General features: G+C 38.2%; 2 protein-coding genes across 5 annotated transcripts in view; one reads left to right on the top strand and one right to left on the bottom strand.

The window, feature by feature from the left end:
* GDAP2 (ganglioside induced differentiation associated protein 2) overlaps nt 1-10967 on the bottom strand; it is a 93697-nt gene extending 82730 nt beyond the window's left edge. For 2 of the 3 annotated variants that reach the window (XM_074381194.1, XM_003933529.4), the window contains exons 1-3: nt 10779-10967; nt 1924-2166; nt 685-824 (exon numbers count right to left, since the gene is read on the bottom strand). In XM_074381194.1, coding sequence (XP_074237295.1) covers nt 685-824; nt 1924-2099 — 316 coding nt within the window. In that variant the 5' untranslated portion in view covers nt 2100-2166; nt 10779-10967. Of the gene's footprint in view, nt 1-684; nt 825-1923; nt 2167-10243; nt 10728-10778 lie in introns of those variants that run through there. The other variant, XM_010344070.3, reaches the window with a different exon arrangement.
* Nucleotides 10968-11038: 71 nt separating this feature from the next.
* Nucleotides 11039-23384, top strand: part of WDR3 (WD repeat domain 3) — a 31328-nt gene continuing 18982 nt past the window's right edge. The window contains exons 1-9 of one of the 2 annotated variants that reach the window (XM_003933531.3): nt 11039-11114; nt 14850-15052; nt 16052-16261; nt 18292-18410; nt 20003-20081; nt 20988-21083; nt 22307-22420; nt 22604-22705; nt 23221-23318. In XM_003933531.3, the coding sequence (XP_003933580.1) occupies nt 14882-15052; nt 16052-16261; nt 18292-18410; nt 20003-20081; nt 20988-21083; nt 22307-22420; nt 22604-22705; nt 23221-23318 (989 nt within the window). In that variant the 5' untranslated portion in view covers nt 11039-11114; nt 14850-14881. The other variant, XM_074381193.1, reaches the window with a different exon arrangement.

Raw genomic sequence — 23384 nt, 5'->3', positions numbered from 1 at the left:
CCATTTTCCCACATTATCCTTATAGTGAAAATTCAGTTTCTGGATCAAAAAAATGCAGTTCTTCTGATTCTATCCTTTCCACAGAGTCAGCACTGTAAGTATTACTGTTCAAGTTCTATTATTTTTATTAGGTTAGAAACCAGTTGTCCATGTTAAATGATAGAAGGCAAAGAAAGCGAGATTTTATACAGGTTAACTTTGCTGTTTACATTTTAAGAAACATTGCTATAGTTCATAAATACTTTCTATACAATGGGAAGATTGAATTTCACAGTATTTCATTTGAGCTCAAGTAACAAAGGGCTGTAGGGTTGGTAATTTAACAGTTTTTGAGTTCAAGAGGATAGTCATTCTACAATGCTTTTCTTGTATCTTTTGTGCAAGAAAATATGCAGCCACGAATATGCTACCAAAACTAACTAGTTACAATGATTGTCAATTAAAATTCAGGACGGGACAGAGAAGTTTTACTGGTAGTAAATTCTCAGTACTCAGTTTTTAACACACTTCAAAATGTAATAAATTTTGTTAAAATGGAGCTTTCAAAAGCAGCTTTTATTTAGTTTCAATAAAAGAAAAACGGTTACACCTACATAATTTTCCCACAAAACATGCCTCTTCAAGGTAGACGATATCAAAACACAAGTTTCCTAAGCAATAATATACCAAAGAAAATTCACTCACCTTTAAGTTTCTGGAGATCTTCCTTCAAATCAGGCCCTGCAAGCATGAAGATACTTTCTGACACAGGATTCTTATCTGTGAGACTTTCATTGCTGGTATTCACAATGGCTGTACAGTTCAGTAATGCCACATCTCCTTTCCTGAAGAAACAATAAAGAACAAACAAGCGAGGGGATGAAGAAGAAATCTAGTTTCTAATTATTTCAAAACATTTTGTCCTCGACTTTTTTCATAATGTTGGTTTTGCTAGCTCACAAGCTAAGCAATAGTAGAAAGGAAATTTCTATCTGGCATCTCAGATCTTTAATGCAATTGTTATAACCATGAAACTCACAAAACCATCATGTTTAGAAATAGCAGCATTATTTATATAATAGCCAAAGGTGGAAACAATCCAAATATCCATCAACTAATGAACTGTTAAATGTGGTATACCCATACAATGGAATATTACTCAATCCTAAAAAAATATTTATTTGTACTACAATGTGGATGAATCCTGAAAACATTACGCTAAGTCACAAAAAAACACAAATTTTACTGTATTCATTCTATTTATGTGAAATGTTCAGAACTGGCAAATCTACAGAGACAAGAAAGTAGATTAGTGATTGCCTAGAGGGATTAAGGAAAAATGGGGAGTGACTGCTAATGGGGCTTTGGGCTGATGAAAATGTTTTAAAACTAACTGTGGTGAGGGTTATGCAACTCTATGAATATATTAAAAATCACTAGATTGTGCCATTTGAACAGATTAATTATATTGTATATCAATGTCTCAATAAAGCAGCTTTTTAGAGCAATGAACTACTACTGATACATACGGTAACACAGATGAACTTAAATCATTCTGCTGAAAACAGACTAAAAGGCACACAATTCATCATATAAAACTCCAGAAAACGCGAACTAACCTACAGTGACAAGAAGATCAGTGGTTGCTTAGGGATGGGGAGGCAGAGAAGGGCAAGAGGGAGGAATCACAAAGAAACAGAAAAAAACTTTTGGAAGTGACAGATATATTCACTATCTTGACTGTGGTGATGGCTTAGTGGATGTATTAACATAAGCCAAAACTTATATACTTTAAATATGTAGTTTATTAAAGGTCAATTAGACCCCGATAAAGCTGTATATGCATATGCAAAGCTATATACTTCAACAATGCTAGGGCTTAAAGAGGTTACAGTAAATTATGAGAAAATGTTATCTCCTCATATGATGCAATCAAATAATTACCAAAGAACTACTTTTCCATTGATGTCCTTATTATAAAGAAAAGGTGATCGAACAGTGTCTTCCTGAAATATTTCAGCTGTGGTATCAGAGGAATTTAATTCATCTTCACGTGAGTCACCCCAGCTTGGTAGTGTATCCACATCCACAAACTGGGAAGGCGCACCTAAGGGATCCATGGAATGAGAACTTTGATTTGTCTTTTCCCAAATTCCTCAGCAATTCAATATTCACTGGAGACTTTAGCTTAAGAGAAAAGAAAGAATCATTTTAATAGAGAAACACAGATATTACTCGAATTTTATTAAAGCAGTAAACAAAATTCCACTGTGAAATACCCCATTGGTGTATTATGTAATTACAGTCACTTAAAAAGTCCATTAAAAACAATGGACAACAAAGAATTGCTACAGCATTTCCAAAACAGGATTAAGGAGTGATTATTTGAGCATAAATTCTTTTCAAAGAATTATAGCCATTAAAATAATCACATGGCCCATCAATTCTGCTTTCCAGAAACAGGATTATTCATCCAACATTCACTGAGTGCCTGCTACTGAAAAAACAAAAAGTGACAGACACTGCAAGAGATGCAAATATAAATGGTATATATAATTTAAAGTCTGATGATAATGTGGAAGATGTACTAGGGAAGACAAAATGAGAAGCAGGAGGTTACTGCAATCAAGCAGTAAGAGATGATAAAGGTTTTAACTAGGAAAGGGGATACAGAAAGAGGCGCACATTTAAGAGGCAACATGCAAAGGAAGGATGAACAGGAGTTGACAATTTATAGGATATGATGTGTAAGACAGTGATATGGTAGGTGGCTGGTTGTGCTGAAATACTGACATTAGAAGAGGAGGGTGTTGGAAGACATACTGTCAAGTACTAGACAGAAGTAATGGGAAATTCTTTGTTGCCAGAGAAAAGGAGAACCAATTTGCCTATGAGTCAAACAGCTATTTCAGTAAAATGGTATATTCATTCATCAAATAAATCTTCATATGGCACCATGGCACTGCAGCCTCGGCAACAAGAGTAAAACTCCATCTCAGAAAAAAACAAAAAAAAATCTTTGCAAGCATCTATTATATGTTAGATACTATTGCAGGCACTGGGCATACACTGGTGAAAAAGAACAAGTCCCTCCCCTTAGGGAGCTTATGCTCCCATGGAGACGACAGAAAATGATAAATGGTAAAGAAACAGGCAGGTATCTAACAGAATGACTAGAGGAAATAAGGATTATGAGAGAACAGGTAACATCTGAGTAGAAAGATACAATGAGAGCAAGCCACATGAAGCTCTGAAGGATGTTTCAGGCAAAGGCCAAAAAGGCAGGAAGGATCTTGGTATATTACAGGACAAGCAAGGAGGTCAGTTTAGGTAGAGCAGAATAAGCCAGGTGATGAGTGGTAGATGATGAGGTTGGTAAGAGAAGGAAAGGCCAGAGGATACAGTTTGTAAGCCATGGTAAAAAGTTTAAATCTTATTCTAAATATTAGGAGATGCTGTTAGAGGATCTTGTGCATGGCAATTATTAAACATAAATAATATTTGAAAAGAATACTCTAGCTACAATGAAACTGAGAAAGGGCAAGAGTAGGTGTAGAGACCAATAGAAAATGACTGCAGTAATTTAGGTGAGATGGTAGTGATAAGAAACATCAGATTCTGAACATATTTTGAAGACGAAGTCAACAAGACTTACTTCATGAATATAGACAGTAGGGAGAAAGAACAGAACCAAAGATAACTTCTGGATTACTTGCTTACACAATTGAGTAATGTTATGCTACTTACAGAGAATGCAGAAAATTAGAGTAGGTTGTAGGGCAGAGTGATAACCAGTGGTTTTTCTTCTTCTTTTTTCTTTAAATAAAGACAGGGTTTCACCATGTTGGTCAGGCTGGTCTTGAACTCCTGACCTCAGGTGATCTGCTCACCTTGGCCTCCAAAGTGCTTGGATTACAGGCGTGAGCCGGGTGTGCTGAGTTTGAGATGCTCATTCTATCACCAAGTGTTTATGTCAAACATGCAAATTGGTTACATGAGGCTAGAGCTCACAGAAGATGGGGCTAAAGATATAAATTTGGAAGGCTTGGCATATGGGTGGTATTTACAGCTATAGGAACTAGACAAGACTGCCTAGAGAGTAAATGCAAACAGAGAAAAGAGATCCAAGGACTGAGTCCTACAACAAAATCTAGAGGTTGGAAAGAGGACAAGTCAGAAAGTAAAATGGAGTAGGACTGCTAAGAAAGGAAAGTAAGCCAGGGAAGTGCGGCAGCCTAAAAACCAAGCGAAGAAAACATGTCAAGGAGTACTTGAGATGTCAGTTAAATGCTACTGAAACGCTGAGTAACAGGACTAAGAACTGATTAACGGTTTAATAAGTTGGAGGTTGTTGGTAACATGAAATATATAAGGGCAGACAGATGATCAGGGAAAGAAAGTTGGCATGTAAACTTTTCTCCCTCCAAATAAATGCACAGTTTAATGAGCTATTATAAAGGAAACCACCACCCAAGTCAGGAAATAGAACTGTGCAGGCACCCAGAGGTACCTCCATGTGATCTGTCATGATCTCAACCCCTTCCTGTCCCTCAAAGTAACTACTACGAGGACTTTTAATCACTTTCTTATATACTCATATAGCTTTTTCACCTAAGTGTGTATCCCCAGAAACCATAGTTTCATATTAGACATTTAAAACATTTTAATGTATATCTTACATCTTTTTTAATCTACAAGTCCCCATCCAACCTTTCCTTTTCTGTAAAATTTATTTGCTGAAACTGTAGTGTCCCACAGTCTGGATTTTGTTGCTTGCATATTGTTATTTGAAACTTTCTTGTTAGTCAGTTCTGCCAAGATTATATGAGATGGTGTGTCTTTCATCAGGAGGCACATAATTTCAGATTCTCTCTTCTTTTCTCTTGGTTCTTTCTTTTTTTAACTTTCAGGTTCATGGGTACATATGCAGGTTAGTTAAATAGGTAAATTGCATGTCATAGGGGTCTGGTATACAGATTATTACATCTCCTAGGCAATAAGCCTTGTACCTGATGGGTAGTTTTTTGATCCTCTCCCTATTCCCACCTTTCACCCTCAAGTAGGTCCCAGTGTCTGTTATTCCCTTCTTTGTGTCCATGTGTTCTCACTGTATAGCTCCCAGTTATAAGTGAGACCAGTAGGTGGTTTTCTGTTCCTGCATTAGTTTGCTTAGGATAATGGCCTCTAGCTCCATCTATGTTGCTGCAAAGGACATGATCTCCTGAAATTTTTTGAGAAGTTTTTCAGCATGGTTCTAATGTTTTTTATCAAAGAGAACAAGCATGCCCTTCCATAATACATTTCGTGAAGTTTCCTGCTGAGAGACATGGGATACTCATTGGAACAAAACATGGATCTAGTGTAACATGCTAATTCCTGAATCAACACTGTGGAACAGGAAATGTGATCATTTACATAACAATTTCAGAAAGGCCTTGTAGGTTATACCATGACAAATTTGTATGAGAAGACTATTCTTATTTGACACTGAATACACCTCTGAAATTACTTTGAAATAAAGAAACTAACTTTACCTAGAAGTTGGTGTTTAGTCCATCAAATTGGCCTTCCCACAAGTTTTGTTGATCTGTTCGTAAGTATTCAGACTTAAAAAGGATAAGCTGAACAGAGGACAAATGAAGACCATATTCATCTATCATCGTTAAAACTGCCTCATGCTCAATGGAATGACACTTGGTACAAGTTCATAATTTCAAAAAATTATCTGCAGATTTTTTATGACAAGGACTCATACTGAAGGTTCTTAACCATAATCTTAAAAAAAAAAAATCCATTAAACACAAACACAGTTTTCAGTTTCCAAACTTGAATGCCAACATTCAGAACAAAATTGCTTTTTTAAGATAACTTTTCTTTCTAAGTAATACAAGCTTACAGAACATTTGAAAAACATCAAATTGGCTGGACACAGTGGCTCACACGTGTAATCTCAGCACTTTGGGAGGCCGAGCAGGGCAGATCACTTGAGCCCAGGAGTTTGAGACCAGCCTGGGCAACTTAGTTTGACCCATCTATACAATAATACAAAAAATTAGCCAGGTGTGGTGGCATGCATCTGCAGTCCCAGCTACTTAGGTGGCTGAGGCAGGAGAACTGCTTGAGCCCATGAGGTGGAGGTTGCAGTGAACCAAGATTACACCACTCTACTCCAGCATGGGTGACAGAGCAAATCTATCTCAAAAAAGAAAAGAAAAGAAGGAATTTTGGTTTCTTCTTTTAAGGAGGAGGAAAAAATTCCTCAACTTTTGATATAGTTACTACCTTTCTCTGTGATAGGTAAAATCATACTGACACAATTTTGAATCCAGCTTCTTTAGTGGTTTAAGGTAAATATTTCCCCATGCAATTATGCAGTGAGGTGGAGACAGCTCGGTTCAATGTGAGAGTTCGGACTGTTGTCACAGGGTCTGAGTTTGGATCCAGCACTGTCACTTAATAGTTCTGTTATCCTTGACTCAAAAATAGTTGTTTTTTTTTTTAATTTCTAAAATAAGGGTAATTCTCTTAAGATTATTGTGAGCATTTTTAAATGAGATAACTGGTGTCAAAACTGCATAGGAGAGCAATTACCTTAACTTCCCTCCAATTCGAAATCATTCACTGTTTCCAACTTACAAGTGATTTGAAGGTATATTCCACACTTTTAAGCTTGCCAAATCACCTTAATTTAAGCAACTTCCTTCATTTGACCATTTCTCCTTGTAAGAGAGTGTTATAACACAAATTCTCCTTTTACAATTTCATCTTGCTTTTTCCTTTCTCTCCATCTTCCTGTTCTCAAAAAAGTTCTTCTTTATTTCTTCTACTTCATTTCTTCTTCAGCATATTAAACTCCTCTTTTTTTAACTACTAAACTTTTTTTTTTTTTTTTGAGACGGAGTTTCGCTCGTTACCCAGGCTGGAGTGCAATGGCATGATCTCGGCTCACCGCAACCTCTGCCTCCTGGGTTCAGGCAATTCTCCTGCCTCAGCCTCCTGAGTAGCTGGGATTACAGGCACGTGCCACCATGCCCAGCTAATTTTTGTATTTTTAGTAGAGACGGGGTTTCACCATGTTGACCAGGATGGTCTCGATCTCTTGACCTCGTGATCCACCCGCCTCAGCCTCCCAAAGTGTTGGGATTACAGGCGTGAGCCGCCGTGCCCGGCCTACTACTGAACTTTTTAAGGGTAATTTGTTTTGCAGCTCTGCTTCCTCTTCATACATTTGTTCAGCCTACTGCAGTTTTGCTTCTGCTATACAGCTACGCTAATACTGCTCTTCCAAAGGTCAGCAATAACTTCCCAAATGTCAAATCCAAGAAGTAATCCAATTTTATCCACGTTTATCACTGACCATTTCCTTCTCAAAACTCTATTATCTTCTTTGACAGCACACCCTGGTGGTTCTCCTTTATCCCTGATCATACCTTGTCAGTAGAATTTGTTGGATCTTTTTCCCACCTTTTAAGTAATTGTGGCCCACAAGATATTGGATGTTAAATAAGTAAAAGTAATGTTCAAAGCTCTTATTGTAGGACAAAATTAAATGGCATTTTATGGAAAGTGTCACAGTATTTGACAAAAGTTGAATTCTTTTTCAACTCCATCTCTAAACAGAAATGGATGTTTCTCAACAAAAAGAGGTTTGAATCCCCCCCTCCCCTAAACACACATACACCTTGGTAATAAGTAGATGGAGCCGCAAACCCAAGCTAGGCAGGAAAACCTGATCCCTGAGAGAACAGTGGTTTTCAGCATTCTCAAGGTCACAGGACCCTTTGAGAATCACATGAAAGATACGGATCCTTTCACTCCCCAAAATGTTTGTGTACGAAAAGCAGACTTGTAAATAAGTTTCAGTTAAGAATCTCAGTGATAGAATGCAAACATGCTCAAGTGACGAAGAGAGAAGAAGACTCCTCTAGCCAGTAATTTACAGCCACAGCCAGAATTTTTGGTGACATTAAAAGAGAGCAAGACTGTCCACTCAAAATCAGTGGATCAGCTCTGTACTTTGAATAAGTTTATGAACAAACACTAAGCCCTAGTTAAAAAAAATTTTTTTTTAAGTTTCTTGAAGCAAGATATTAATTTCCAAGGATTAAAAAGTCTATATGGGACAAACAGAAGATTCCACAATGAATCAGATATATTTCCATTGTCATATGATCTTCAGTACTTTAGTGAAGATGACCTAAAGACCAAGATAACCTACTATGTATCCTTTATAATTCAAAGAGTACAGTGTAAACAGCTCTCATTACACTATAACTTCTGTCTCTTTTTCCTCAAATCCTGTCATCTTTTAGTTTAAGAAGTCCTTTAAATACTGTTTAATATGAATCATTGGATTGGCTAGAGATCAGATTTTATTGTTCAAAACTGGGCAAAATTGCCTAACACCTTGGATCACTGTCTCAAAAATCCTTTTCGTCTGAATAAAAAAAAAAAATGATATCATTTAAGAGAGAAAAACGGTAAATTTTAACCTGTTTACCTTTCGAAATGCTTACATTGATCAGACCAGTCTGAATAACAACCGTACAAAGAGAGCTGCTGCATGCACTCGACCACCATTAATTACCAGGTTTACCATTCTTTATGTCTTTGTATTTCAATATTTAACAGTTCAGAGTACATTATGTGTGTACATTGTAAGTATGTGTGCACACCATACTTAAAACTCGTTTTATGCCATCATCCAATACCATACTTAAGAATCATTTTAAGCCATCAGAAAGAATGACATTTATAAGGCTGGGCGAGGTGGCTCACGCCTGTAATCTCGACACTTTGGGAGGCCAAGGTGGGTGGATCACCTGAGGTCAGGAGTTCAAGACCAGACTGACCAACATGGTGAAACTTCGTCTCTGCTAAAAACACAAAAATTAGCTGGGCATGCCTGTAATCCCAGCTACTTGGGAGGCTGAGGCAGGAGAAACTCTTGAACCAAGGAGTTGGAAGCTGTAGAGAGCCGAGATCTCGCCACTGCACTACAGCCTGGCGACAGAGTGAGACTCTGTTTCATTTAAAAAAAAAAAAAAAAGCTCTTTAAAAAAAAGATTTTCGATTGGAAGACTAACTGAAGTAGTCAAATATGTCAACAATAAAAACAGTATAAGAACATTCCTAAGCTTGTCAATGGCCTGGGTCAAATTTAACATCACCATTCAAAAGCACCCAAAGAACATGTTCTAACAGTGAATTAGTAGTATCCTTTTATATTAAATGAACTGTATTATGCCTTAATTGTTAAGTATTGATATACTGAGCATTTTGAAACTAAAATAAGAAGATAGAGTTATAACTTTGAAATATTGTATAAGGAATTTTATAAGATGCATTACCTTAGCACTCACAGTTACTCTGATACCAACTTTTATTAAAATCATTTTTTCCATCTGTGGTTGTCCCATCCCATAATATTTAATTATGTTAAGAAAAATGTTTAAGAAAAGGTAAAATCATGACTCATTCAAATATAAAACCAAACCCATGTTCAATATCTTATTTAACTCAAAAGGGAACCAGGCAGAAGATAAAGCACATCCCACAATTAGACACCTTAGAGCAGGAATATTGAAATAAATGTGTAAAAGGAGGCAAAACTTCTACTGAACCTCTGAGAGAAGAGAATTTGCAGCTCTTGACAAAAATTATTTAGCATTGATGTCAGTTACTTACAGTTTACATAACTGAAAAATAGCTTTTTTAGAATTAGTTAATCCAAGGGGTGTTATTAAGATAGAATCTAAACTGTGCCGTTTTCTACTGAAGCACACACTTTACCCCAATAATAATATAAGGCACAACACCTGTCAGGGATATTAACCAAACACACCCACTCAAATGCTTCCTTTCCAACCAAACTTCTTAAAATAATAGTTTGTGGTCACAATTTCTTCCCTTCTCATTCATCCAATCCACAGCAATCCTGTTTCAAAACACCTATGCTGCTACAGCTGTCCAGTCTCATCCCATGCATTCTTTGTTGTTGCAATTTTCTTGAATACGAAAGATTAGCTGAACACGCCTTAAGCTCAAGAAACTCTAAAGAAAATAAGATAATGTAGGCAAGAGTCTACTTTCTAGGCTGGCTGCAGATAACGTGTTCAAGAAGCGCTGGCAGGATCTTCTTTTGTACAGCTATGTTAGCTTTCATTTTGCACAGCTCTAGACATCAGAACTCATTTCTAAACACTTCTATGCGGCTCAAGAATAAAAGTAGCAGAACTGCAAGACAGAAAAGCTAAATCCCCACCTGGTGACAGAGCACTGAAGTCTCGGTCAGCAAACAAGGAGTCAGCCCCGGTCACTTCCCCTCAAGCGGCCGGAGAGCGGAAACACAAAGCCAGGCCAGTGTCCCCCTAAGGATTGCGGGAACCCAGACAGCGCACCATCCCGGGCTCAGCGTCCGCCCACCCCTTCCCTGGGGTGCTCTCGGCTCGTGGAATGTCCAGTCCACAGGAGCGGCAGCAGGGACTTGTCTCTGGGGCTACCACCAGCAAGAGCCCCGGCCTCCCCGATTTCACCTGCACCCTAGGGCGCGCGCCTCCTCGGCTACAGCACCTCTGTCCCTAGTGCCTGCTGACTGCCGACCCTTTCACTTCTCGTAGCGACCCCGACAACGCTCGGCAAGAACCTAGCCGACGCGCGAGGAAGTGGTGCCAGGCTCATTCTTCCACAACTAACCCTCAGCCCGCGCCGCCGACCAGGGCCGAGTCCCGTGCGCCTGGGGCCGCGCCCCCGGCCCTCTCCGCCCCGCCTTCCCTCCCGGCCTCCGTCCCGCCTCTCACAGCACTCCGGCGGTCCCATGCGGTCGGCGGGCGGGACGGATCAAGCTCCAGGTAGAAGGCGGCCGAGCGACATCTCCGAGCGACCCTCAGCAGGAGCGCGCCGGGTAGGGCGAGGCAAAGTCCCTGGAGGCTGGAGTGACCAGCTCCAAACGCTCTGGGCTGCGAAACGCCGGCTTCCGCTCCCGGCCAGAGCTCACCAATCAGCGCCCGGCTTCTTCCGTCATTTCCTCTTAGAGGGCAAATGGAACGTCTGGCGGAAGAGGCTTCCGGAACGGACCCGGAAGGGGCTGGTCTCGTGGGCGGGTCCAATCGGCTGGGAGCCTCGTGGAAGCTGAGGTGAGTCTTGGAGGTGCACTGCTGGGGCTGAGAGCCTTTTCCGTGCGGTTTGGACTTTGAAGATTCCGGCTGAGGCATTCGTGATGTCGGCAGCAGCCGAGGCGGGCGTATTTACGGCCGGTTGCTAGGGTCGGGGGAACTCAGGTGACTACGGGCGTCCCCACAGCAGTACTTGGAAGCCCCTTGGCTACTCGGCGCGGGTGGCGGGGGCTGAGCAGAACTGCCTGACCGATCGTGTGCCCGCGCTTGCCCGAGGGTGATCTGACCGTGCGTTCGGTGTCTGGAACCCTCCGTCACCCTCTCCTGACCGAAGACGCGTTTTGGAGTGTGTGTCAAGTCTGTCCAGGCCTTCAGTGCATCACAGAAACATCGTTTTGGGGGCTGTGGGTTAGGAAGCGGAGGTGATGGGGTCTCAGTCGACGAAGGTTTGGTGGTGAGCGGTCGGAAAGGAGGCGAAAGCTGTGCACGTGGAACAAAGTGAACAGTGCGAGTCGTGTGGGAGGTAGTTTAAATATCGAGGCGATGAAAAAAGGCTGCGAGAACTGGGTTTACTCCAAAGGAAGTGGGTTTCAGAGAATAACACTATTTAAAATAAGTAGGGTAGAGAATGCATGTTATTTTAAGTAAAACGAATAATGTGAAGACAACGAGGTCTCAGGACGAGGAAGGAAACTAGCCAGCTTTGACAAGAAGGTTTATTCGAGAAATGCGGAGGATAGATAGGATGAGTTTTTGGAAACTGGCAAACGATTTAGCCTTTTCAAGTCTTTGGGATAGGGAAAGCTCATTTGAAAAGATTACTCAGTAGTATTATGACTTTTAAATGAAAAGAGTGAAAAAAATGGAGGCGGAGGTGCTAGGTGAAAAATCAGTGCAGTAACCCAGTGATAAAGAGCTGGAACTGAAAGTACTGGAGAAAAAGGGATCCTGCTTCAGAGTAACAATCAGGTGGAGTTGACTAAAGAGGCAAAAAGAAGCAGTTTAGTATAGTGGTTAAAAGCAGAAATTTTGAAATTAGACTGGCTGGATTGGGATCTGGCTTTGGCACTTAGATGCTAAATGACTTTGGGTTAGCAGTTTACCATCTCTGGGTCTGTTCCTTGTCTGTAAAATAGAGAGAGGAAGAGTGACCTCCCTTGTAGTGTTATTGTGCAGAATTGGTTTATTTATTTTTAGAGACAGAGTCTCACTGTCACCCAGGCTGGAGTGCAGTGGCGTGGTCATAGGTCACTGCAGCCTCGAACTTCTGGACTCAAGTGATCTTTCTGCCTCAACCTCCTGGGTTCGCCGCCATGCCTGCGTAATTTTTTAAAAAAGTGTTTTGTAGAGATAGGGTCTTGCTGTGTTTCCCATGTTGGTCTGAAACTCTTGACTCAAGCCATCAGCCTGCCTCAGCCTTCCAAAATGATGGCATTACAGGCAGAAACCACCACACCAGGTCCTGACAGGTATTTTTTTATAGTTATATTTATAGTGAATTAGAGGCTTTTCTAAGTGCTTTGCTTATGTTAGCTCATTTCATTAATTGCCGTATGTAATTAAACGATTGCATATGTTTACTAAGTTATATACATTTAATGTTATCAGTTACTATAGCATAAGCACTCTGTAAGTCTTGGCTGCTATACTGTTATTTTTTATTTTTTATTTTTTAAAATTTATTTTATTTTTTGAGACAGAGTCTCGCTCTGTCGCCAGGCACTAGGCTGGAATGCAGTGGCGCAATCTCGGCTCACTGCAACCTCCACCTCCTGGGTTCAAGCAATTCTCCTGCCTCAGTGTCCCAAGTAACTGAGACTACAGGAGCGCACCACCATGCCCAGCTAATGTTTGTATTTTAGTAGAGACTGGGTTTCACCATGTTGGCCAGGATGGTCTCGATCTCTTGACCTCGTGATCTGCCTGCCTCGGCCTCCCAAAGAATATTTTTTATTAATGATTCAAAGGTTATTAAGTGGTTTTGAGCCTGAGTAGGTAGGAAAATTGTGTCGTTGTGTCAGACAAAAAGAGAGGAGTAACAGAAGTGAGGTTGGCTTGGTTATAGACATGTTAAATGTGAAACTATAAGGTATCAAATGCAGATATTCAGTAAATATTTGAAACTCTGTAATTAGTATTTATGTAGGTGGACAGGACTGGAAATAGGCAGATGGGAGTCCCTGGACCTACTCATGCTATATGTATTCTCCAAGGAAAATACCATAGAAGGAGGTGGTAGATGGCCAAAGACAAACACGAAGAACAACTACAGAGTCTGGAGGAATAAGAAGAATTGGGAAACAATTCAAATTCCATTTGAAACAATTAATCAAATGGCCTAAGCTAAGAACATTATCACCATGTTAATATTATCTTTCCTTAGAGAGTTGGGATTGAAAATCTTTTTTGTTAAAGTTGACTAAAACAGCATTTGATAAAATTAGAAAGACCCTGTAGAGTTAAACCAGCCAACCACCAAAGAAACAAACAACAGCAAAAAGAAACAGCTCCTCATAAAAGGCTGTAACTTCTTTATTTTTGTGTGTTTTAAGTTACATGGGTGTTTCGGAGGCTACTTTTTACTCTTCCATGTAAAGAACAGACAGGACTGATTTGTTATCTCCTTCATTGACCTCTTGTCCCTTTTATCCATAACCAGTGTTTTCAGTGAATTTAATAAAAGTGCAGAAATTATGGCATCTTTCCAAAAATAGTGTGCCAAGTTGCTCAACCATTTTCTGTGCCAAGGGTAAGTGGCTGCTCTGATTTTGAAATGAAGGACAGACTTTCATGGACTAGAACAGTAGTTCTCAAAGTTTGGTCCAGGAACCGCAACAGCAACATCACTTGGAAACTTGTTAGAAATGAAAAATTCTAGGCCCTTCCCCAGACTTCAGAAACAGGTACTGGGAGAAGAGATGAGATGGTATTTCCTAGCAATGTTGTCATAAGCCCTCCAGGTGATTTGGAGATATGCTAGAGTTAGAGAACCGTTGCCTGAGAAGTTAAATACCATGAGGTTAGGGATTTTGCCTTATTAATAGTATGTTTCCAGTGTCTAGAACGGTTCCTAAATGGTAGGTTCACAGTAAATGTTCATTGAAAAATATGTTCAGTTTCAGGCCGCCAATCTCTGTGTAAAAGCTTTGATGTCAGTTGAATGGGCAGAAGTGAATTAGCTTAGTTGCATTGAGTCTATAGTGTCAGATATGTACGAGGTGGGCATGACAATGTGACTAATTTGGATCTTAAGGAATGAGGGATTACACTGAGTCCATGTGAATAAAAAATGAAGTTGTCCAGGTATTTTACGTCAGTGATTTATTCAGAGTAAATAAAGATTAAGAAGTCACAAGTTAAATGCTTTTAATGACATGATAAACAGTTGGTGTTGTTCGGACGTGGTGGCTCATGCTTGTAATCCCAGCACTCTGGAAGGCTGTGGTGGGTGGATCACTTGAGGTCAGGAGTTTGAGACCAGCCTGGCCAACATGGTGAAATCCCATCACTATTTAAAAAAAAAAAAAATTAGCCTGGTATGGTGGTGCATGCCTGGAGTCCCAGCTACTTGGGAGGCTGAGGCAGGAGAATCACTTGAACCCAGGAGGTGGAGTCTGCCGTGAGCCGAGATCCCGCCACTGCACTCCAGTCTGGGCAATAGAGTAAGACTCTGTCTCAAAAAAAAGAGTTGGTGTTTACTAACCTAGTAGATCCAAGGCACCCAAAGAGCTGAGTTTTCTTTGTTTGTATGCACAGATTGCCTCACCCGTGGTATCAGACATCATCACATGGGGCTCACCAAGCAGTACCTGCGCTATGTTGCTAGTGCAGTCTTTGGCCTGATTGGCAGCCAAAAAGGTAATATTGTCTTTGTGACACTTCGTGGTGAGAAGGGACGCTATGTGGCAGTGCCAGCTTGTGAACATGTTTTCATCTGGGACTTAAGGAAAGGAGAGAAGGTAAGCCCAAATGACCAGTTTGATACTGATTTATCCATAGTTGAGGGTGGAGAGGTAGTAGAGGTTGGGGAACACTGGTTTATTTATCATGGGGTTTTTTGTGTGTGCCCTTAGAAAAGAAATCTTTTTCATTTAGGTCTAGCTAACCAAGCATCAAGTTCCTTTGTGTTCTTCTCTGCTAAATTCTGTAAACCACAATGAAAAAGGAGCTTATTTCTTACATGTCTATTTGTTGGAATATTTATAGGTCATTATTTGTAGTAATTATTTATTCCCGATGTATTCTCTACCAATTCTATTTTTCAAGTTTGACTTACGCAACTGATAAGTTGACTTATGCAAGCTCGACTTACATAACTGATTATAAAATATTAGGCATGTAAAAGGAAGGTTACTCTATGTTGGCAGATTCTTTTTCTAATGTGGATAAGGCCCAAATCTTGTTGAACTAGACTTTATATGACTGAATTTCTTAAGCCTCCCACTTTTGCCAAATCAAATATAGGCATTTTGATATTGTTCATTTATTTTGTGATTCCCAAGAGGTTACTACTTCAATTCTTGTTGCCACCCAGAGTCCTTTGTGGTTAAAACCGCCATAGCACTCTGTTGCCATGCAGATTGTTTTCTTACAAAATGGGTCTCAGTTAAAGGAAGGATGGGTTTATAACCCTTTATTGAAAATCACTTAGCGTTGTTCTAGGATTAAGACTTAGATTAAAGGGATTAAGTTTATTTTATTGCCTAGAGAATGTTTGCATGTATTACACCATTGTAGAGCTTTGGAGAAAATAAGACTTTTCTTAAATATCTCATTGTCTGGCACAGATAATTTCTATATTAAAAACCTTGAAATGGATTGTGGAGTTTCATTTTTATTCATAAGAGTAATTGGGAATTACTGGTGCTCTTAATTTTACTGTGCCTAAGTATTCCTGTGCTTTTTCCTTGCTTTCATGCTTAACTCTTCTACTTTGTTTTTAACTTTTATGGTTTCAGATTCTTATCCTTCAAGGGCTTAAACAAGAAGTTACTTGCTTGTGCCCCTCCCCAGATGGGCTACACTTAGCTGTTGGGTATGATGATGGGTCGATCCGAATCTTCAGTCTCCTGAGTGGGGAAGGAAATGTGACCTTCAATGGTCACAAAGCAGGGATCACTACCTTGAAGTATGATCAGCTAGGAGGCAGACTGGCATCTGGGTCCAAGGTGAGCCTTTGAATCAGCCCAGACTTTGATACGTTAGAGGAATGTAAGGCTTATGCCGAAGCAAGTTGTTGACAAAAGTTGTCAGGTTAAACACAATGGGCTGTCAGTGTTCAAAGCAGTATAATGGTAGAAATAGAGTGAGGAGGATGGGTGTGAATTGGAAGGTTCATTTTGTTTCCTGTTGTTCATTTTATCATATTCTCTGATAAAAGCCTATTAAGTGTAGGAACAAGATGACGAGAGCCATGATAACTATTACTGTGGAAGTGCTACCCAAAACAGTAAAGCAAAGAAAGAAAACAAAGACTGGAAAGAGACAAAATAATAATTATTTGCCATTGAATTCTGTAAAATCAGTAGATTTCCTATATCTCAAAAGTCATGAGTTAGAAAATAGAAGAGATTCCATTCGCAATAGATTAAGTAACAGACATAAAAATACCATGAAACTTTACTGAAGAATAGAAGATTTTCTAGAGATATAATCCTTGTTCTTGAATGGGAAAACAAGATATTGAAAAGATGCTGGTGTTTTGTAATTGGTTTATATAGCTAAAGCTATGTTTAAATAGATACATGTTTATACATAGACATAGATATATTTAAATAGATATCTTAAAGGTTTTAGTTGGCACTTAGAACTTGACCTAATACAGAAAAGCGAAGGAATCGGAAACACCAAAATCTGGGGAGAGAAGAATAATAAAATGGAAATGGAGGTTTTCAATATGAAAATATAGTATAAACCCATAATATAAGAAGCATCATATTGATACATCAGTGCAAGTATCAATGCAAAATAGATTATTGCAACCAAATGGAAATCTCAGAAACACATTCATGGTTACATTTCTAATTAGCAAGATGACAATTTTAATAAGCAGAAAAATGATGAATTGCTTATAAAACAATCCTTAGACAATTGTCTATTTGGGGAAAAATTTTAAATTAAATCTTTGCCTCATGCTATATACCAAAATGAATCAAAGATTAAAGAGATAACTATTAAAAAATAGCATTTTAAAGTAAACTAGAAAATATGTAAGTAAATATCTGATAGCAAGGTAGAAAAGGACTTACAAATGTGTTAGCCAAAGAAATAAATTAAAAAGGAAACTGTTGGTAGATTAGAATACTTGAAACATTTGTACATTAAAGACAATTCAAAAGACATTGAAAAAGATAAAGTATTTAACATTTTCAATATAAAAAGACAGGATTAGTATCATTCATTTATTAATAACTTACAGTAAGTAAGAGATGACACTTGAAGAATGATAGAAGACATGAATTGGCAATTCAAAAGAGATACTAATGGCCAATAATCACCATAAAGCATGTAAACTATTTCTCATATTCATAAATGTAAATTAAAATAAATATTAAGACTGAACATTTTTTACTTATGAGATTGGTAGTAGATTTTCAGAAAACTGGTAATACATTTAAGTGAATGGGGAACAGGCCTTGTCATACCTATCCTTGATGGTTCTATAGATTTACCCAACCTGGAGATCATTTTGATGGTATAAATCCAAAACTTTTAAAATAAACATATCATATAACCCAAGAACTTTTCAGTTTAGTTATTTCTAATCAGAGATATGTACAAAGATTTGTATATAAGAATGTTCATTTCTACATATTTATAACAGCAGAAAGTTGGAAACTAAATGTCTAAAACAAAAAATTTTAAATAAGTTATGGTATCGCTTTAGAATTATGTGAGCATTAAAAATGTAAACACTCTGGAATAACATGGAAAAAATGGAAATAATATTTAATGAAAAAAGAAAAGGTTATAAAATGATGTGAATAGCATGATCTCAGTTTTCTAATAGGAAAGTAACAACCTGGATTATACATAGAGACTAGAACAGTAACAATATCTGGGGATTATTTCTGGGTGGTGAGAATAAGGCTGGTATTTATTCCCCTGTACTTGCTTCATGCTCTTAAGTCCAATTGTTTGTCAAGTTAGGCCATATATGGTAAAGAAAATTACTTGTCTTCTGTATTGCTTGATTTAGGACACAGATATTATTGTATGGGATGTAATCAATGAAAGTGGCCTCTACCGTCTAAAGGGGCACAAGGACGCCATCACACAAGCGTTGTTTCTACGAGAAAAGAACTTGCTAGTTACTAGGTAAAGAAATAATGGTTTAATTTCAAATTCTTTTCTAGAAAGAGAGAATTTGCTTTATTCCTTCCTCATTTCTCTCATGAGCACTGTGCTCATGCTTGTAAGTTAGTTTTCTCTCCTTTCTTTTGCTTTTCTTCTTTCTGCTCCTTCTAAGTAGTATCGTAGAGCTATCCAAAGTTATATCATTTAAAAAATCACTTTTCTAATTTGTCATTCTTTTCTCTTAATATCAGCTTTTCCATGTTTCTTAATCTTTTGAAGCTCATTATAGAATGAGCTTTGTCTGCTTTCTAGATCTCTAGAAAGCCAGGAAAGCAGAATATGGAGCAGAGGGAAGATGTGAATACCAGATGTTAAATTCAGCTTACCTTTTGAGGAGAGATGTACTCTACTTCATAGCCCTTCTGAATACCTATTAGGTTGAACCATTTGAAATTTTTATTTGTGTACATCATAAAAAATGATTAAATATCAGCAATTTTATATGGTTCAACCTGATAATGAATATTCCTAAAGAATGGCCACCTAGGAAAGGCTGGGATCTCAAGATTTGCCAGACATTAATTAGAGGAATCATAGTAATGATTCAGAAAAAGCTGTGAGCACTAAAAATGCTTTACCAATGGTGGATTTGTTTCTGTGGGATAGGATACAGGTAAATTAGTATATTGTTCAGATAACATAGGTTCTCTAAGAGAAGGATCCTACAGTTCGGATAGGAAATATGTATATTACACCTTAGGGAATTTAAGGAAAAGAAATAACACTGTAAGGTGGGATTATACAGGATGCACTTTCTAAATCAGGTTTTTGAGGGTTTGTTTTTTTTTTCCAGTTTGCTCGTGAGGGAGAATTATATAGATGCACATAGTGAAGAGGTAGGGAAGAGGTGTTTGAGCAAGAGTAGTAGAGGCCATTGGCTAGGAGGGATTATATTTAGGGGATTAAGAACCAATAAATGGGAAATTTCAAGAATGCTGCTAAAGAGGCTGATTTTGATTCTACAGGGAACATTGAACCTAGTGCAAATATTAAAAATTCAGGTTATCTGACAGTTGCACATTGGATGGGAAGAGAGACAGCAGTGGACAAAGAGACCAGATGAGAAGCTATTAAAATAATCCAGGTAGTAGGACTTAAATTCAGATTAGTGTACAGAAATGGACTAGAAGGAGTCAATACTTAGAAACTTCACAGAGGAGGCATCTTCAGGACAAGAGACTAGCTGGACAGGAAAACAAGGGGGTAGGAGAGGTCTAAGATGTTTCCATGGCAGACTGAGAGAAGGCCAGTGCTGGGATGATAGAAACGATAGGAGCAAGGCATGATGGGTCAAGTTCTGTATTCTTTGGTATTCTGCATCTAAAGTCATTCTTGTGCTTATAGGTGGAACATTTTATTTTCTGCACCAGAATAATTATAAGGAAAGTTAGGATTCTTTGCTTTTCAAAAGAAAAATCAGCGAGAAAAGGAGTTTTAGACATTATTGAAGTATATGTTCCTTTTAAAGCAACAGTGAGTTCTAGATCTCTCTATTAGTTGAATGAGGTTTCCTAAACAGGACTTTTTTTTTTTTTTCCTATTTTTTCTTTTAGTGGGAAAGATACCGTGGTGAAATGGTGGGACCTTGATACTCAGCACTGCTTTAAAACAATGGTTGGCCACCGGACTGAGGTACATGTAGGGTCATGGGCGTGGGGAAATAATGGCAAGGCAAAAGGGAAAAGATGATTATCTTCTCTTCCTCTTTCAAGGTTCTTTGTTTTTACTGCACACAGTGATCGTCATATGCTGTCCTGAGAGACAGTGAGGTTGGTTTGATGGAAGCAATGTCAGCCATTGGAACAGATACTGTAAAAACTGGCCTTGGATAGTTTTTAATTCCTGAGTTTCATCATTTCTAAATAATAAGCGTCCACTTTTATGAACATAGGGAAGTGGAATGATACTATGTGTATAGCACCTAGCTTACTGACAGGCAAGCAGCGCATGGTAGCTGTTATAATAGTTACTTGAACACAGATCTGTTCAGTTGAGTTCAGGGACTTTTTTATGCATCTTTGCATCCTCAGTGCTTCATTCATATCAGGCATTCAGGAAGGTAATATCTAGAATTAATAACAAGAAGATTAAATTCTTTGTTGATTTGTAACAATATTGTTATTTTCATTATTTAATTCCTGGATAGTTGAAGCTGAAAGTTATGCAACGGACATTAATGGGGCACCTTTTATTTGCTATACACTGCGGAAAGCAAAGAAATAGAAGACTTAAAATTATCATGTGAGTGAATTCTAGTTAAGATTAACACTAAACAGCCATTATCTTAATTTGATTATAGGAGGTAAAAGAGAAACTCCTATTATCACAAAAGTAACAATTTCACCACAGGCCATTTTTTTCTCTGTAAAAGTGAGATTTTTCTTGGTGCATTGTGAAAGGGTTCTCAATATGCCTTTTCTTTGCCTTTAAATTACTAAAGACATTTTACTACAGTGTACTTAGACTTTTGGAACATCATATTATGCTACCTGGAGTCTCTTGAAAATCATATTACTCAAATCCTTTTATATTCCATAGGTATGGGGGTTGGTTCTGGTGTCAGAAGAAAAGCGACTCATCACTGGGGCCTCAGACAGTGAACTGAGGGCATGGGACATAACTTATCTGCAAGAGGTAATTACTTTTTAAAATCATGTGCAGTGTCATGTTTAAAAGTTTCATAAGCACCTTGGATTTAGAATCAGATGTAATTCTTGAGTACTTCACATAGTATTATAAAGAATTCTGTCACACCGATAACCTGCAATATCTAAACAAAGTTTTTCTTCCTTATATGCACATTGTCCTCATTTATTTGAGCTCATAAGGTAGCTTTAGGCGTACAGCTTCTGATAATACTAATGTTTTAGTTTGTGGCACTCTTAATCAGATATTCTTGGACATTTGGGTGTCCATGGATGGCCTTCAGAGTATCTGTGAACCTTTCCCCTCAAACGTGTATGTATAATTTTATGTTTATAAATATGTATGTTCTGAAAAGATCTATAACTTTTTCTTAGACATTCAAAGAATTTACATAGAAAAAAGCTTATAGATCTTAGGTTTAGCTAGATTTAAATATGTGCTGTGTCCAGCAGCCATTTTGGTGGGAGTTACACTAGTAGTCTAGGGGTTATCTTTTCTTTTTTTAAGGAGAAAATGTATCAACCTGTCTTGCAATGCCTTTGCAATTTCTAATACCCATTTGAATCTGCCATTCTAGAATATGGTCGGCCTTTCACCTAAATGCAGAGAAAATTTTGAAGTTAGTGAAGAGTGGGTCATTATTTTTTCACTGTTGTCACTAAACAGTAGTCCTTATGCTATAGAAAGTTTCCAGAGATAGTATACTGAGTAATATTTTGTTTGTATATTATGTAGTCAGTTTTTAATAAGTTCTGATACCTGTCCTGCTACTGAAGAGGTTTGATCAGGGAGATCACTGATTAGAAGCTATTATTGGTCATAAGAAAGATTTCTAAGTCTTCAGGATTAAGAATCACCTCCTGGGCCAGTCACAGTGGCTCATGCCTATAATCCCAGCACTTCGGGAGGCTGAGACAGGAGGATCACTTGAGTCCACACATGAGTTTGAGACCAGCCTGGGCAATATGGCAAGAACCTGTCTCTACAAAAAAATTTAAAAATTAATGCGTACCTGTGCTTTCAGCTATTTGGGAGGCTTAGGTGGGAGGATGACTTGAGCCTAGAAGATCAAGGCTGCAGTGAGATATGAATATGCATTGCACTCCAGCCTGAGTGACAGAGTGTAAGACTCTATCAACAACAACAACAACAACAAAATGCCTCCTGAAACATATTATTTCAGCTTTTATTTTCCCATTTTTATAAAACAGATTGAAGACCTGGAAGAACCCAAGCCCAAGAAAATCAAAGAGTCTTCTCCTGGAATACAAGACACTCTTGAGACAGAGGATGGTACCCTTGAGATGGATGAAGCCCCTGAAGATGTAATTTAATTCCGTTTCTTATGTTTTATTGTGTTGAACAATGGGAAAGTGAGAATTGCAGATTTTTCGGGAATTATCACTTTAGAGCATATTTTTGTTACTTGTACTTAATAGAATTACATTTTTTTCAGAAGCTCAGCAGAACTTACATCTAACCTTCATGTGCTCTTGCTTCTTCTGTAGCGAATTCTTTCATGTAGAAAAGCTGGTTCCATAATGCGGGAAGGAAGAGACAGAGTTGTAAACCTCGGCATTGACAAGACAGGCAGGATTCTTGCTTGCCATGTGAGTACCATACTTAGGAGAAAATACCTTTCAAACACCCATTCTTTCATATTCAATGTAAAGATGAATGTTTCTTTACTTAGGTTAATAACTCATTACATGGTACTGTGTAGATCTATAATTTCTAGCTTTATTAGCATAAAACAAAAGATAATTACTATTAGGTTGGTGCAAAAGTAGTTGCGGTTTTTGCCATTTGAAAAGTAATGGCAAAAACCGCAATTACTTTTGCACCAATATTATTATTATTAGCAACCATTTATTAAATGCTGGCTTTTCTAAGCAATGTAAAAGCATTTAATTTCTTATTTAGTCTTCAGAGCAATGCTACAAGTAGGAAGTAGTATCCTCATTTTACAGATGAGATAGCAAATCCAGAGAGATTAAGTTGTCCAAGGTAATGCAACTAGTAAGGGAAGATAAGTAAATGTTGTTTGGTTTTACTGGTTTTTACTGAGAGTTAGGTAAATTACAGATTGTCTCTCCTTGACTCACATTGACCTTTTCCTTTCCAGGGAACTGATTCTGTGCTAGAATTGTTTTGTATCCTTTCCAAAGAGGAAATTCACAAGAAAATGGATAAGAAGATGAAGAAAGCTAGAAAGAAAGCAAGGTTTGTTTTTTTAATACTTCTATTAATAACAAAGTGTCCTGGGTGGGCCCCATGTTACTGAAAAAC

This window comes from Saimiri boliviensis, chromosome 11, assembly GCF_048565385.1.
Source record: "Saimiri boliviensis isolate mSaiBol1 chromosome 11, mSaiBol1.pri, whole genome shotgun sequence".
Taxonomy (NCBI): domain Eukaryota; kingdom Metazoa; phylum Chordata; class Mammalia; order Primates; family Cebidae; genus Saimiri; species Saimiri boliviensis.
Note: the sequence above shows the minus strand (reverse complement) of the source record. Positions and strands in the feature narration are given on the sequence as shown.